The sequence below is a fragment of the Apis dorsata genome, unplaced genomic scaffold (genome assembly GCF_000469605.1).
Source record: "Apis dorsata unplaced genomic scaffold, Apis dorsata 1.3 scaffold_883, whole genome shotgun sequence".
Classification (NCBI taxonomy): domain Eukaryota; kingdom Metazoa; phylum Arthropoda; class Insecta; order Hymenoptera; family Apidae; genus Apis; species Apis dorsata.
Window position 1 is genome coordinate 45,627 of NW_006263999.1, and position 17,117 is coordinate 62,743.

The 17,117-nt window shown below is 21.2% G+C and overlaps 3 protein-coding genes across 5 annotated transcripts in view; 2 read left to right on the top strand and 1 right to left on the bottom strand.

The window, feature by feature from the left end:
• The window catches only part of LOC102672086 (mediator of RNA polymerase II transcription subunit 8), a 4,367-nt gene extending 3,688 nt beyond the window's left edge, over nt 1-679 (bottom strand). The window contains exon 1 of the mRNA XM_006623325.2: nt 602-679. Within this exon, the coding sequence (XP_006623388.1) occupies nt 602-603 (2 nt within the window). The 5' untranslated portion in view covers nt 604-679. The remainder of the gene's footprint in view (nt 1-601) is intronic.
• Nucleotides 680-741: 62 nt separating this feature from the next.
• LOC102671868 (tuberin) lies at nt 742-10,375 on the top strand. Of its 2 annotated transcripts, none has more exons than XM_031514074.1 (29): nt 742-1,031; nt 1,226-1,362; nt 1,435-1,628; nt 1,723-1,926; nt 2,008-2,182; nt 2,299-2,499; nt 2,579-2,720; nt 2,790-2,938; nt 3,016-3,188; nt 3,295-3,463; nt 3,599-3,820; nt 3,940-4,201; nt 4,284-4,402; nt 4,491-4,655; nt 4,749-4,914; nt 5,027-5,223; nt 5,311-5,427; nt 5,510-5,691; nt 5,783-5,996; nt 6,074-6,499; nt 6,561-6,732; nt 6,809-7,004; nt 8,294-8,480; nt 8,553-8,729; nt 8,856-9,034; nt 9,120-9,468; nt 9,563-9,703; nt 9,787-9,982; nt 10,132-10,375. In XM_031514074.1, exons 1-29 carry the CDS (start codon nt 953-955, stop codon nt 10,188-10,190), a joined length of 5,349 nt encoding a protein of 1,782 aa, XP_031369934.1. In that variant the 5' UTR covers nt 742-952; the 3' UTR covers nt 10,191-10,375. The 2 variants fall into 2 exon arrangements, with proteins under 2 accessions (XP_031369934.1, XP_006623386.1); XM_006623323.2 differs by having other exon boundaries at nt 9,787-9,957.
• A 439-nt stretch (nt 10,376-10,814) lies between these two features.
• Nucleotides 10,815-14,426, top strand: LOC102671635 (calcium channel flower). Of its 2 annotated transcripts, XM_006623322.2 has the most exons (6): nt 10,815-10,988; nt 11,073-11,193; nt 11,595-11,802; nt 11,918-12,025; nt 12,572-12,731; nt 13,754-14,426. In XM_006623322.2, the coding sequence occupies exons 1-5, from the start codon at nt 10,986-10,988 to the stop codon at nt 12,693-12,695; spliced, it is 564 nt and encodes a 187-aa protein (XP_006623385.1). In that variant the 5' UTR covers nt 10,815-10,985; the 3' UTR covers nt 12,696-12,731; nt 13,754-14,426. The 2 variants fall into 2 exon arrangements, with proteins under 2 accessions (XP_006623385.1, XP_006623384.1); XM_006623321.2 differs by lacking the exon at nt 12,572-12,731 and having other exon boundaries at nt 13,754-14,087.
• The last annotated feature ends 2,691 nt before the right edge of the window (nt 14,427-17,117 follow it).

A 17,117-nucleotide genomic window follows, 5' to 3' on the forward strand; every position in this document is an offset into this window, starting at 1 on the left:
TTTATTTATAAATAATTATTAGAAAATAATTACAGATTGAATATTATCAACATATCTCAATTACAATAATTAATTTAATTTTTCCAATAATTTAATAATTTCTAAAATATATATTATAAGCATTAAATTTTATTTTTATATATTAAAATTATAATAAGTATATAAAATATTTAATATAAAATTAATAATTAAAAATAATATAATAAATAGTTAAATAATTTAGAATTCATAATTGACTCTAAATATTGTCAATTATTTTTTATATGAATTGTTTTTATTGCTCATTTTTACTTATATATTCATTTAAATCTTTTTTCTTTATTATTAAAATTTTTATTTCATTTTTATTTTTATTAGCTTGTGTTTAAACATTTTTAAAAATATAATTTCATTTGTAAAATTTATATATATTTACATAGTATTAAATACTATGTAATATGTTTGTATAATATAAATATTTTAAATTTATTCACTATAACCTTAAACTTATTCATAATTTGTATACTTTTTTTTATTATTTTTAGCATTTACATATCATTTCTATTTATAATTATTATACTTATCACATTATTTATATACGATTATTAAAAATATTATGTATATTCAAATCAATTTCTTTAAAAAAATTTTAATGACTTTACTTTCTGATTTATTGCAATGTTAAAATAAAACTCCATACTCCATACTAGTAAAAGCGGTGTTGCCAAGCTTAATACCATGTCTTATATCTAAAGCAAGCTATAGTATGCAAACTATTGATGATTTTTATTAGTGTCTTTTTTATGGTTACAAATTACAGCTGATTGGTGTTTAACTTTCTGGCATCCCATCTCTTTTTATACGGTGTATTTCACTGATATTTTTCTGTTTAGATTTCGTTTTGATATGCCTACTTATTACTTAATACGATTCTTTCTGGATATTGTCTAGTGCTTTTAGTTCATAAACTAAAATGTCGAAAATGAGCTCAAAAGATAAAGATAATAAAACGTTACATGATAAACTAAAACAATTTTTTCGTATTAATAAAGGTGATTTTATAGATATGATTTTCATAATTTATAATTATATCGTATTATTAATATATTTTTATATACGATTATCTTTAAATACGATTATTTATAAATTATATGAAATACAAAACTTACAAATTATAACTATAATTAAATGATAAATTATAAATTCATAATCTATTTAAATAAATTAATAATAAATTTTTTTTTAGGAAATTATAAAAGTCGTGAAGATTTTACATTAACACATGATCTTGAAAAAGAAATTAGTCCTGAAAGTCCTGTACATCATCGAACAAAAGCAATTAAAGATTTGTGTGATGCAGTTCTTAATCAGCAATGGGAAGATGTAGGTAGATTATTTGTAATAATAAATTTCATAATGAAATATATAATATTATTAATTTTTATTTTTTATTAGAAAGCTGCTGAAAGATTATGGTACTTAGTAAAAGATCTTTTGGAAAAAGATATACCTCGTGAACATAGACATGTAACATTGAATTTTCTGCGATGTCTTGTTCAAGGTCAATATTCTAAATTATCTTCTCTTATGAGAGTAAAATTTTTTATGGTTGTTAAAGAACATAATATTCCTGAAGATATTGGACCTAGGTATTATGATTATATTTTTTAATTATATTATATTATATTATTATTAATTAATTATGCATTATATTTTTTAATTAAGTTATGAATTATTATATAGATTGGAACTTTTACAAAGCTTAACAGAAAATGGAAAAGATATATTACATCTAGAAGAAAGAATGGGACCTTTCTTATTAGATTGGATGCCAATTGTTACAGCAGGAGATGGAAAAAGAGGAGCTGAATTCTTATCACTTCTTGTTAATGTCATTAAGTTTAATTCAGCGTACATTGATGAAGACATTATATCAGGCCTTGTTCAGTAAATATTTTATGAATTGACTATATTATAATTAATTATTAAATTACTAATTAAGTTAAACTTTATCTTTTGTATATTTAGGTATATCTGCCATCTATGTTATTATAGTAATAGTAGTGAAGTTGTTTCTGGATGTTTAGAAGCTTTAGATGCAATTGTTTGTTACAGTAATTTACAGTCTGATTCATTACAAACTTTTATCATAGCATTATGTGGAAGTGTTAATGTTGAAACATATTGTCAAATAAGTTGGAAGGTATATTATTATTAAAATTTTAAAAAGTTTAAATCAAATATACTTATGCACATTATTCATTTAAATTAAAATTATAATATATATTTCAATTTTAAAAATAGTATGACTTTTTGTAGATAATGCGTAACTTACTAGGTACACATATGGGTCATTCTGCATTATATACAATGTGTCGTTTGCTACAAGATACAAATTTTCAGAGAGATGTTCGCCTACTTAGAGGAGCAGTATTTTATGTAAATATGGGTCTTTGGGGAACTCATAAAATTCCAAAACTAGAATGTACTCCTACATCTGTTTTACCTTCATTTTATCAAGTAAATAATTAAAATCTAATAATATTTGATTATTTTATATAATTGAAAAGTATTATTTATTGCTTTGTTGTTTCATAAGGCCTTAAAATGTAATCATCCAGTAGTTATGTATGAAGTTATATTATCAATTCAAAGATTAGTAAATAAATATGGAACTGAGTTATGGGATCCTACATGGAGCATTATTCTTGATATTATTGAAGAAGTTATTTCTCATACAGGTAAAATTAAAATTTATAAATTTTAATGTAAATATTTGATTTTTATTAATATTTATATTTTTCTGTTAGAAACAAGTAACCAACCTGCAACTAGACAAGTTTCAGTGAATTTACATGAAACAATAAATAGTATTGAAAATTTACTAGATATTAATCATTATAATGGTTGTATTCAACGATTTTATGATCTCGTTGAACGTTGTAGTGATGCAAGACCTGTAATTATCATATTTGTAATTTAAATATAAATTTAAATATTTTTTTTACAAAAAAATATAAAATTAAATTTTTCTAGGAAGGTTCTGTTTTGAAATTAATTGAATATCGAGCACGTTCTATTGGACCTACACATTATCATTGGCAATTTAAACTAGCAAATTTAATGGAACGTTATTATAAGATTGAAACACGTACCAACATTAGAATGAAAGTTCTTGATGTTTTAACAAATGTTGTCCAAATTAATAGGTACATTAAATTAATATATTTTTTAAATTAGATAAATTTTGATAGAAGATTAACTTATATACTTTAATTGACATAACTTTAATTGACATTTTTTTTTTTTAAATAGATCTAGATATGAAGAAGAATTAATTGAACGAATAATTGTGCCATATTTTCAACATGTTGATATGGATTTTGATATCACTATTCGGAATGGTGTTGCACATTTACTTATTGATCTTTGTCTTGAATGTGATACAAAGAGATGTTTAGAACTTTTAGATATATTAGAGAAGGTACATGATATTTTATATGTTTATTTATATATACATAAAATATACGATCTTTAATATAACACTTTGAAAGATGAAATCATATAATATTATATGATATATTGTATAATATTTTTAAGATGAATTATATATGTTAAGGTAATCAATAAACCTTTTACATCTGATATACCAGTTACAAAAGATGTTGATATCAAAGATATAAAAACTGCAGTTGTTGGTGTGATAAAAATCTTAATATCAAAAATTTATTATTTACCTTCAAGTCATGCTATACGAGCTTATAAAGTTTTAGTGAATTATTTGGAACAGCATTATAAAGAACCAACTGTCTTCTATGACATTCCTACTATTCGATATTTGGTAATAAATAAAAATGATATATATTATTTCAATTTTACATAATATATTTTTGTATTAATAGTATATTAATTATATTTTAATATAATATTATTTTATCATAAAATTATTTTGCATTTTAGATTTTTGAATGTTTCTTAAAAATTAGAGCAAATACACTTTATCATCTTGGATTTCCGGATACTCAAAACTTATCTGTGATAAAGTTTAGTCCATATTTAGTTTTAGAACATACAACAATTGAACGAATAAATAGTGGAGGAGGTGGTAATAGTCCTCCACCAGTCAATCCAACTCCATTGCAACATTTATCTTGTCAAATTACTTACATGTCATTGGCACTTGCATGTAAAGCTGTTATTTCCTGTATTAAATTGGAAAAAGGTTTATATTATGTATTTTAAATTAATGTAATTTTTATATATATAAAAATTACAAATTAATATTATTTATTATATTTTTGCAGATTGGAAAGTTTTACAGTTGGTATTAAAAGAATTGCCTCAAGTGATGCAAAATAGAGCATTAATATTATCACGACATACAAACGACATTGATTATTTTGCAAATGCACTTTGCTCAATGGTATATTATTTTAATTTGTTTCTTTTTTTTTAATTTTTAAAAAAATTTATTTTAGTATATTTTATTCTAATATGTTTTAATATTTTAGGTTAGTGATAAAAGTTTAAGACTTCCAGAGTCTCTTTACAATGTTCCTCCAAAATTTACTCTTTCAGAGTTTCGCGTTCATGTTTTTCCAGTATTAGCGTCATTAGCTTCATATCATGCACATTTAGAACCTAATTTACAACAGCGTTTAATAAAATGTTTAGAGGTAAAAATAAAATTCATTTTTTAAAGAAATTATACTGATATAACATTTATATAATTTGATAAATAAAAAGTTTTTTAAATTTGTTTTATTTAGGTTGGTTTAACAGCAAAGTGTGCAAGTCAATGTGTTACTAGCCTTACAACTTGTATTTTAGAGATGCGTGATGCGATGAACAAACTTTTATCCGAAGTACTTTTAAATTTATCAAAAATTTCAGCAACAGTACATATAGCTATACCAATTTTAGAATTTTTATCTAGTAAGTTTTATAAAATCTATAGAACAATTTAATTATGAAATAGATATATATATATATATATATATATATATATATATGTATGTATGTATGTATGTATATATTTTTTATACAGCTCTTACTAGACTTCCAAAAGTTTTTGCAAGTTTTATTGGAGATCAATACATGTCGGTTTTTGCAATTCTATTACCATATACAAATCCTTTTAAATATGATCATTATACAGTATCCTTGGCACATCATGTAATTGCTGTATGGTTTTTGAAATGCAGATTACCATTTCGAAGAGATTTTGTTAAATTTATTACTACAGTATGTGAATCATTAATTTTTTACTAATATAATAATATTATTAATAATAAAACTTTAATAATAAAACTATCTTTTTCTAATAAATAGGGTTTGAAAGCTAATGTAATAGTTCCTTTTGAAGAAGGTCATTTAATGAAATCAGATTTTAACTTTATAAATGAAGATTCCTCAAATAGAAAACGTAGTTCGAGTTTAACAGAACAGGTATGAAAGAAAGTATTAAAATTATATTATCTTATATTACTATTGTATTTTTTTTATATTACTATTAAATTTTTATTTATAGGGCAGTAGAGGCAGGAGAGAAAGACCAATAATGACAAATCGTATGATAGGAGATAATAAAGCTTCAGATTTAAAGCCTCCAATTGATGAGGCTTTAATGACTTTTCATGTTGAACTTACTGAAACTTGTATTGATCTTATGGCTCGATATACATTTTCAACTTATTCAGCTCGACCTAAAAGGTAAATTTATAATTATTAATAAAGATATTTTATTGATTTTAAAATATAAGTTATAATAATATAAGTTATAATAATAATTTATACTTATTAGATTACCAGCTGCTGATTTTCTACTTAAAGAGGCTCAATCTATGACATGGTTACTTGGTAATAAACTTATTACTGTAACGACAAGCGGTTGTAGTAATAAAGCAATGCGAAATGGACTTTGTGATAATTGTTGGGTTGTGTGTAAATCTGGTCCTCAATCTCCTGAACATTCAAAAGCATTGCAATCAAATTTACGACGAGCATCAAGTATAGAGGTATTATTGATATTATTTATATAATTATTTTATTATTATTTTCAAATTATTCTAAAATAAAATAATAATATATATAGACGGCAAAAGAAGATAAATTATCTAGACAATTTTCTGGAGGTTATGGAAGTTCTACTGTAAATACAGCTGCAAATTCTCCAACAGAAGAATTGAAGAAAACATCAGAAGATTTAGATTCAATAAAAAAAGATCATCCTTTAGAAAAAATGGATAAAGATCAAGCAGAATCATCAAAATTAGAACAAATACTTAATAGTGAAAAACAAGAAGAACATGTTCTCTGTGCTTGTTGGTGTCAAGGATGGGCTGAAATATATGTACGTAGACCTACAGGTGATATGTCTTGGATAATGAGAATTCAGAATTCTATGCAATTTGAAACAAATATAGATTTTCCTGTGTATGACATAATGGCTTTATATAGACCAAATCAAAATTTAAAACAGCAAGAATTTACATCAGAATATTCTGGAGATGAAACAGAGGTAATTTATAAAAATATGTTTTTAGATATTATATAGAAAAATTTACAAGAACTATTTACAGGATATTGCAGATAAAAATATGGATCAAATAAAAAATGATCATAACAATATGAAATCTATGATATCTTCTGTGTCGTCAGGTCCAATAGCTATACCTGGTTCACCAGCTCGACCGAGTCCTTCAAAGCAAAGTTCACGTGATAGTTTAGAAAGTTTAGAAGATGGTGAAGATGGTATGATTAAGTAATATCATATTTTATTTATCTTAATAAATGATTGAAAAAATTTATATATTAAAAAATTTGGTAGATTTACGTCGTTCTCGAAATCCTGTACGTAGATCAAATTCTAGTCCTGAAATGAGCGCTAATTGGAAAAATCCATTCTTAAATAAAGAAAAATTAAATTTACAACAAGTCGATCGTGATTTTTCAACAGATATAGAAATTAAACTTGATGCTGAATTAAAGAAACCTGCGAAAACTACGTACGCAAAGGATATGAGGTATTATTATTTCGATAGTATAATTTAATGAATTGATAAAAGAACTTAAAAATAAGCATTTAGTTTTAATTAAATAAGATTTATAATAAAATAATCGAGTTTCGAATATTTTTTCAGCTAAAAAAAAAATTGCAATTTTGATTTTAAAAATCAAAGTCAAAAGATTTTTTATTATATTATATTTTATTTATATTATATTTATTTATTACAAGAATCAAATTTTTTAAAAAATTTTATTATAAAATTTTATTATATTTATAAATTATATATTTATATATTTATATTTATAAATTACATTCTAATGATCAATTTAAAAAATAATGTTAAATTCTTTTATATTAATATGCTTAAATCCTAATTCTATATTAATTTTAATTAGAATATCTTCATATTTCAAAATCAGAAATAAAATAAATAAAATAAAATAAAATGTGTTATTAACGAAGTAATTCCTAATAAATGAAATAAATAATTTTTTAGCATGTGTATAAACTTCGATTTTTATTTTGTTTAAAAATTATTTTTATTCTATAAATATTTTTAAAAGAAATTAAATAATCAAAGAGGATATAATTTGATGTTAATCATTTTTTTAGTTGGATATGTTAAGAAATATATATGAAAATATATCAAATATATATGATAATTAAATATATAAAAAATATATGATTATATTTAAGAAATGTCTATGTATCCATATAAAAAATATAATAATTAAATTATTAATTTCAATATCATTCAACTTCTATTGAAAATATTTTTTTATGTAACAATTAATTTTCAAATAATTTAAAATTGATAAGATAGATATTTTACTTTGTGTTTCATATGCTGCTATTTCAATAATAATATTTTATTTAACTTATTTAACTGAAATATGAAAATATTTTAAACTATATAAAACAATGTTTGTGAAAATATTTTAAATAAAATTGATATAAAAATTAATAAAATATCATTTTCCAATTAAAGAAATCAATTGAATTGCAATTAATTTCAAATAAAATCAAGATTAATTTTGCAGAACTTTTTTTAGAGAAAACTTTATTAAATTAGAAATAAAGAAATTTATTTAAACTATAAAATATACTTTCTTAATATTCATGTTTTAATCTAATATGATTATAATTAATCATAATACTTATATTATAATTATAATTATAATATATAATATATAATGTAATATATTATATAATATACTATATATTATAATATATTAATATTATTGCATGAAATATATCAATTCATGAATTTTACAAATAATTAATAAAAATATAATTTATTTATAGAGTTAGTTGTGAAGCTATACCAGAAGAAATATTTGGTATGGGTACAACACCTCCATCAGAAAATGTATCAGATCATCCAGCTGCATTACAGTCTCAACGCTCTTATCCAGGCACAGCACAAATAACTCAAATTATTACGAATACTAGTTCGAGTAATACTGTTCCCCCATCTCCTACTACTATACAGGTGTAGTATTCAAGTAAATATTATAATAAAATTTAAAATATAATAATGAAGATTTCTTTTACATTTTTACAGATTCAAGGAAATTTTTTGGGAGTACAAGGACGTGCAACACAAATTCAATCTATTACAAAACCTCCACAATCACCTACACAAATTTATCCTCGATTATCTAATTTTGATTCTGGTCAAAAACAAATACCATTAGGAACAGATAGTAAACCACCTATTGGACGTAATCACCTAGATAAAGTATTATAAATGATATTTTTCATATTTTTATTAAAATATGTATTTTTTTATCAAAATTGATATATATATATATACACAATATGAAATATATAATATCAATAAAAAAAAAAAATATGTATATTTTAGCAAAAGGATGAAAAAGCTGATCCTTCAATGTTACCACCTTTGCCATTACCTTTCCGTGATAGAGGTCATACAATTTCTGTAATGAGTCCTGTGAAAAAATCTCGTGGAGAATGGGATAATATTCGTAGAGGAAATTCACCACGAGTAAAAGACACTCCAAAAACTGGTATTAATCCTAGGTAATGTTATAATACTTTTAAATAAAAATATTTAATAATTATTTTTGTTATAATGTAAAATTTATACATAAATTATAAATTACAGTTTTGTGTTTTTACAACTATATCATACAGCACATTTTGGTTCACCTTCAGAAAAACCTTTATTGGTTCCACAGACAACGGCTGTACAAAGAGCAGTAACAAATTTAGATAGAATACAACCATATGAAACTCACAAAATTGGAGTTCTTTTTGTTGGTCCAGGACAAGCTTCTAATGAAACTGAAATTTTAGCTAATCAACATGGATCACTTCGATATACAGAATTCTTACAACGATTAGGAACATTAGTTCGATTGAAGGATGTTGATGAAAGTGTGTTTTTGGGAGGATTAGATCGTAATGGTGAAAATGGAAATTTTGCATATATTTGGCAAGATGATGTTACACAGGTTAAAATGAATTATTAAAATTTTTGTTATTCTATATTCTTAATAAATTTTTATTCTATATTCTTAATAATATAAATTTTTTAAATTTTATTAGGTAGCATTTCATGTTGCTACATTAATGCCTACAAAATTAAGTGATCCAAAATGTACATCTAAAAAGCAACATATTGGAAATAACTATGTTACTGTTGTTTATAATGAATCTGGAGAATCATATAATATACAAACTGTAAAAGTATGTATTATTATATTATTTTCAAGATTTAATTAGAAGTAATAATAATTAATATTTATTTTAATATTAATATGTTCTTTTAGGGACAGTTCAATTATGCATGTGTTGTAATACAACCTCTAGATCATGGTACTAATCAAGTCACAGTTCAAGTAAAAGAAGAATTAGCTAAACATATTAGACACAGTGAACCAAAAATTATTTCTGATCAAAATTTAGCTATTTTATCTCGACAATTAGCTCTTCATGCCAATGTAAGATTAATCAAAATTAAATTATATAATTATTAATTTCATTTAATTTGGTATTATATTTTAATTTTATTTCTTAAATTATAATATATATATTTAACATATATTTATTTAAAATATAGTTCAAACAGAAATTATATTACAAAGAAATTAAAAATTCCTTTTTCATTTTTGCAGCTTGCTTCAATGGTTTCATCATCATTAGAACAAAACAGTCACAATCCATATGCTTCTAATTGGTTAGAACGTTTACGACATATTAAAAGACTTAGAAATCGTGTATTACAAGAATCAACAAATAATAATCCAGATGGGACAACTGATGATCTATCCCCAAGATCAAATAAACGTATTTATATGGATGATTTTACTGAATATACAACATGATTTGATTTTAATAAAAAAATTATTTGATAATTATCATTAATATGTCTATATTTATTATAAAAATATGTATATATTGCAATAATTAAGTATTCTTTTTATATATTATTACAAAAAACAATTACTTTAGAAATCTTGTATCAAACTTTTAATTCAAATTTGATTTCTATAAATTTTTTAATATTGTGATTAATAAAAAGAAGAGCAATAATATATTATTTAATGTTTAATATTTAATTTAATATTGCTTAATGTATTTTTTTTTCATAATTGTAAATAAATTGATAAAATTATTAAGTTTCAATAAATTAACATTTTTAAAAACATATTTACATATAATGTTATTTTGTTAAGAATAAAGATAATATGTTATGAATAGTACTACAAATATTTATTTGACATTGATTGGTAGAAATCTATTTCTGAGGTTATATTTATTTAATAAGTTGGTAATAGAAACAGTGCTTAACCATAAAGAAGTTCACGTAAGAACCACGTACAAAATCGTTGACAGATATAAGCGCCTCTGTCTATATAATTAAGAAACTCACGGGTCGATTTTCTGTACATCAACATATCCTTATAATATATACTGTCAATCTCATTTGGTCCTGTCAGCTGGTGAAGGGGAGAGTAGAACGATAAAAATGGTAAATATATTTTAAATTATTGAAATTTAAAATTATTTAGATATGCATTATATGTTCTAGTAATAATAATTTCTTGACTTTTAGTCGTTCGCCGAGAAAATATCATCGATTATGCAAAGACCAGGACAGGACCCTGTTGCCAAGGACGATGTACCTTGGTGGATGAAATATGCTGGTCGAGGACTCGGAACTGTGGGTAGTATAAGTAAGTCTTTAAAATTAAAGAATATTATAAGATACATATTATCATATAATTAACTTACTATTACTATTTTTTTTTTTACAGCATTTTTTACATATTTGTTATATTTTTAAAAAGTATATAATAAATGTATATAATAGTTAATATTTTACATACATATACAATATTAAGATATGATTTATGGTTTGTGATCTTTTTATATTTAAATAATTATATAGCACTCAAATATTTTAAATCATTTTTGTCATTATATAAATTTTATTATTTATATTATTTTTATTTATATTATTTATATTAGATGTTACAAAAATATGTAGCAATTAGAATTTATAATTTACATTATCATTCATAATTTATAATTCATAATCTATATTTATTCAATAGTTTTTATTGATTTGTTACAGTTGCAATTTTTCTTGGAGTATGGAATTGTGCATCAATATTATTGGGTTCTGTAGATTGCCTAATAAGTGGTATGTGGCAAATGGTAGCTGGTTTTATAGTTATAATGATAGAAGCACCATGTTGCTGTCTATTTATTGATTTTGTACAAAACTTAAGTGATTGGGTTGAAAAGAGACCTTATTGGAATAGAGCAGTTGCATATTGTTTGTAAGTAGATCATGTATTTGATAGGATATATAACGATTTCAATTTTTTTTTTTAATATTAATTTATATCATTAAATTTAATATTTAGATACAATGTTTTTTCTTATTCTTTTTAGAATAGCACTTCCTTCAGTCTTCCTTTGTTTAGGAATGAGTAGTCTATTTGGCAGTGGTCTAATATTTGCAACAGGTGTAATATATGGATTAATGTCACTTGGACGAAAGTAAGTTATATTTGTTTCATTTGTAGCATTATAAGATAAATTACTAATATTAAAATTATATAGATAATTAAAAATATATTTCTATAGATAATTCATTAATAAGTATATGTTTTGTTTCAATTCTAAGAAATAATAATATATATATAATAATAATATATATAGAATAATAATATAATTTTTTACATAATTATTTTATTTAGTTAAAACACTGAGTGATATGTTGTTATAGTAACATGTGCATATGTTATTTGCTTGGGATGTGGGTGAAAAACTAATTATTTTATTTGTTCCATATTTGTATCTATATTTTAATCTATAACTATGGTTTATGGATACTTTCTATATATAAATTAACTAACATATAATATTTTTATTTTTGAAGTCTTATAAAACATGTATCATCACACAAAGCAATAAAATATATCATTTTCATTTAACAGCTAAGTGTTGTTAATAAGCTATGTTTTATTAAAATATAATCATAAAATATAATATATTTGACAAGTATAATTTTTATTTTTGTTACTAATACACTAATCACAACAGAGGAACTAGGCCCGACCCAGCAGGAATAACGTCGGGTGTGAGTTCCCCACAGGGTACAGTACCTCCTACTACAGATCACCATACTACTCTCGTGGAGGATCCTGATGTCTGGAGGCCTACATAAATCATCAAACATTCATTGCACCACTTCTCTAACCAGGCAATAATATATAAAATTTATTGTCATTTTTAAATTTGTAGTTTTTTAGATATATAAATTTTTAGGTTTATGGTTATATTTTAATGTTACTGTTATGCTCAATATATTTGACAATATGCATTTAATTTCTTTGATATTATAATTAAGTTATTCTTTGTGCATAATGATTTTTTTTTGTTTTACTAATATGTTTGATTAGTTTTTATTCTAAAGTTTTTATTCTAAAATTAAATTATTTAATTTAATAAAATATAAATATTTTATATTTTTTAAAATTTGTTTATATTCATGAATCAATTATCTTGAAAGGCTTATATATATGTTTAAACTTAAGAATAATTTATAATTTTAAATAATTATTTAATATATTATTTATTATTATTTAATATAATTACCTAATATATAATATATAATTATAAATAATAATTTAATTTTAATTACATAAATTATTAATTATACATAATTATACATAATTATGTAATTATACATAAATACATTCTTTTAATTTCATAAACATTAAACATTAATTTCATAACATTTAATTTTAGATGATATATTTAGATTCTTTCTTGCATTAGAAAGATATGTTTGCTTTATTCCTTTATTTTCTAAACATTGTTATATAGATTAATGACTTGCATGCTGCTGCTGGTTTCTTTCATTTATAATTTTATATATAGTATTTAAATATAATATTATAGTAATAATATTTATAGTATTTAAATTTCAGCTCAACTTTTAGTTTTTATAACACTTATAAAGTAAATAAAATACAATAATATTAAAATTTTTTAAATATTATTATTATTCAAGATATTTCAATATTATATGGATGCAATTTTAATTAAATAATTTTAAATTATATTTTTATATTTCCTTTGAAAACTTTATTTTCTCATTTTGTAGCTTTAAAATGCTTTCTTATAGTTTATAGATACGTGTTTTATAATACAACTTCTAATGCACATATTTTTATGTGTTTATTAATTATTTTGAATCTTAATAATTTATGAATTTTTTAGAGCACCTTTCCGTGAAATGAGATCAGCAGCGACGAATATTGAGGTTCCTTCATCGAGTATGCAAGCTACACTTGTTGAAAATGCTCAATCAATGGGTTTTTCCAATAAACCAGATAGTAATATTTAAATTTAAAGAATTAATTGGCAAAAGAAAAGTTTTGGTGTGAATGATGATGAATGTTGATTTGATGAAATAATAACTGAGCTCATAAATATGTATTGTTTGAAATATTAGTTTCATTATTTTAATATTTCATTATCTTCAGCTTATGATTCTATAAATTGTTACATTATTTCTGTTGAAATATAAATAAAATAACTTCTTTTTTTTAAATAATTCATAATTTAATTTCAGTTGTGAAATTTGACATTAGTACTATATTAGTAATATTAATATATTATTTACTAAACTATTATTATTGTTTATAAAAATTATATGATTTTAATTTATCATTTCAAATAATGCCAAAGTTAAAGACTGCTATAAAAATTATATTCTGAAATTATTTATGAGCTCAGTTTTTTGTGATCCTACTTGTCTAATTGTGTCATAATGTTCCAATAATGAAATTTACGATAAAAAAAATAACCTTATGTTAGTTGATTTTGGATGTAGTTATCTTTAAATTTTATGTTTTAAGATAATAAATTGTAATATTTTGAACTAAAATAACTCTTCCAAAATCAAAATATCCTAAGACTTTGAAACTGATCATTTATAAGTTATAGAACGAGTCACATATTAGCTTTATCTTTACTTATTGTTTATATAATATAATTGAACACAAAGTATCTGGCCATCTGAGTATTTTGTATCTCTATTAATTAACATATCATTTTTCATTCTATCGTATTTTCAACTAATTAGATTATCACTATAAATAAATTTCAAGTTATTTTTTTCTTATTAATATATTGTTTCATATAGAATATACTGAATACCAATATGGCTGAATAATTTTGTGACTATTTGTATATTTGGGATAGTCATATAGTTAGAACAATTTATCATTTTTTTATCGTTCAAGATAAATTGATTTAAAAAAAAAATAAAATAGTTTAAATTATCCAATAATAAAATTGTATGTGTATTCTTTTTTCAAATTGCATTATATATTTTTCCATATAAATTAATATTTTTATTTTACAAATAAAATTCGTAATATTTTGTGATATTCATTATCTGAATTTTATTTAGAAAATAAAATTTGATATTTGATATATTAAAATTTATTGTGTAATTAAAGAAAGAATGATTGTTTCATTATTTTATAATTTATATCATTTTTTATTATTTTTTCCATCTTGAACGGAAAGAAAGTATGAATTCTCCTGATTGTATTGTATCAATTATTGTATATTCTTCTCTCTGCCAAATTTGTAAATATACGTGTATACATACATTTATATGCAGCAAATGATTTTTAATTATTTCACATATAATATTTAAATTTATATGATATCTACTTCCATATACTCTTATATATGAAACTTCCAAACTTAATTTTTTATATTTTAAATTTAATTTTATTGTAATTAAATATAATATAAGGCAGAGAGAACTCATGATCAGTTATACTATATTTATATATAATTATATATATTAATTATATAATTTATATTATATAATTAATTATAATTAATATTTATAATTATAATTATACATTATAATTAATTATATAATTATATATATTATATTTATATATAATTTCTATTAAAAATTATGAAAATATAATTAGATAACATTCTGATTATTTTAAGAATATTTATATTATTCTATATAAAATTTTAATCAGAATCAAATGTATTAGTGATTTTTTGACAATTTTTAAATTTTTTCTCTCGTAAATCAATATCATGTATTTTTAACCGAATAAGCATTTATTTCTTAATCGAAATTGTTAAATTACTCGACCATTATCTTTCCCTATTCCTATTTTTTAATAATGCATTTTTTAAAAATGTAAAATTTTAGAAATACTTGATTATGAATTGATTTTTTCTAATTTTTAATAATTTTTTTTACGTTTATCAAAAAAACGCATTTGACTTCATTTCGAATTTAAATATCACTTCTAAACGCGATTATTGTATTCGTGTAGTTTGTATTATAATTATTGTGATTTTTACGTTGCATTTTATTGTGATTTTTTATTATTAAGCAAACTTTTAATAATTTACATTTATGAATAATAAATAGTAAATTAGAAATAATAAATATTATATTATATTTAATGTTAATGAGCGTATATAAAAAACAGAAGCATGTATGTAACTAAATTACTGCATGTAATTTTTATCCAGATATGTATTGATTTTCATGTTTTACGATTATTTCAAAATTATAAAATATTTATTTTAAATTTAAATTGCGTATTTTAATATATATAGAGAAATTTGAATGTACTTATCTTGATAATGTTGTTGATATCAATTTTAATGTAATATTTAATAGTAAAATGAATGATATAAAGAATGTTTTATATTAATGAGAAACATTCAGCTAAAGTAGATATTTAATATTTTCATGATTTTATTTGATTTAAATTACATAAATTTTAATTTAAAATATTTATGATTTATATAAATATTTGAACAAATTCAATATGAAGAAAATAATATAAAAATAAATGTTAAAATAAATGTTCAAATGAATATTGTATAAAATGATAAATTACATGTGGCACTTTATTGCTATTATAGATAGAAACAGAAATATATTTATAACAATTTTTTGTCAGGAAAAAATGTGTTCAAATGTACATGTCTCATGTATTTTTCATTAATTATTATTAGCAAATTAAGTATTTATATAAATACATACATAATTTATTATAGTTTAGAAAATTATAAATAACTTTTAAGAGTATATTATCTTTAAAATATATCAAAATATACATATGTAGATATTTAATTTTCATTAAATAGAAAGCAACAGAATATTTATCTATATAATGCTTAATACACTTTTATTATTTCAAGCTATCAAATTTATATATAGAAAGCAATAAAGTTCTTTTAAGCATATCTCGATTTAGTTAAAAATATAATATGTTTAATTTTGGAAATAGAAACAAAAAAAAGCTGTTACATATAATATGTATTATACATATTATAATATTAATTAAAAGCAATAAGTTAAATTATAATGATGATTGTATATGATCTTGATTCATTACATACATGTATAGTAAAATTATCAATAAATATTTAAATTATATTAAAAATATATAAATAATTTTTAATAAAATTAATATTTAATTAGTTTTTATAAAATTATATATTATTTTATAATTATTAATTAATTATTTATTAAATTAGAATTATAAACAATTTAATTTAATTTAAATTACTATATAAAATA

Bases quoted from the DNA above. Each gene is read 5' to 3' on its own strand.
- LOC102671868 (XM_006623323.2), top strand. From the start codon at position 953: ATGTCGAAAATGAGCTCAAAAGATAAAGATAATAAAACGTTACATGAT. The intron at 1,363-1,434 runs GTAGGTAGATTA...ATTTTTTATTAG, and splicing joins TTAATCAGCAATGGGAAGAT to AAAGCTGCTGAAAGATTATG. The intron at 3,464-3,598 runs GTACATGATATT...ATATATGTTAAG, and splicing joins TTTTAGATATATTAGAGAAG to GTAATCAATAAACCTTTTAC.
- LOC102671635 (XM_006623321.2), top strand. The intron at 11,194-11,594 runs GTAAGTCTTTAA...GATTTGTTACAG, and splicing joins CGGAACTGTGGGTAGTATAA to TTGCAATTTTTCTTGGAGTA. The intron at 12,026-13,753 runs GTAAGTTATATT...TGAATTTTTTAG, and splicing joins TTAATGTCACTTGGACGAAA to AGCACCTTTCCGTGAAATGA.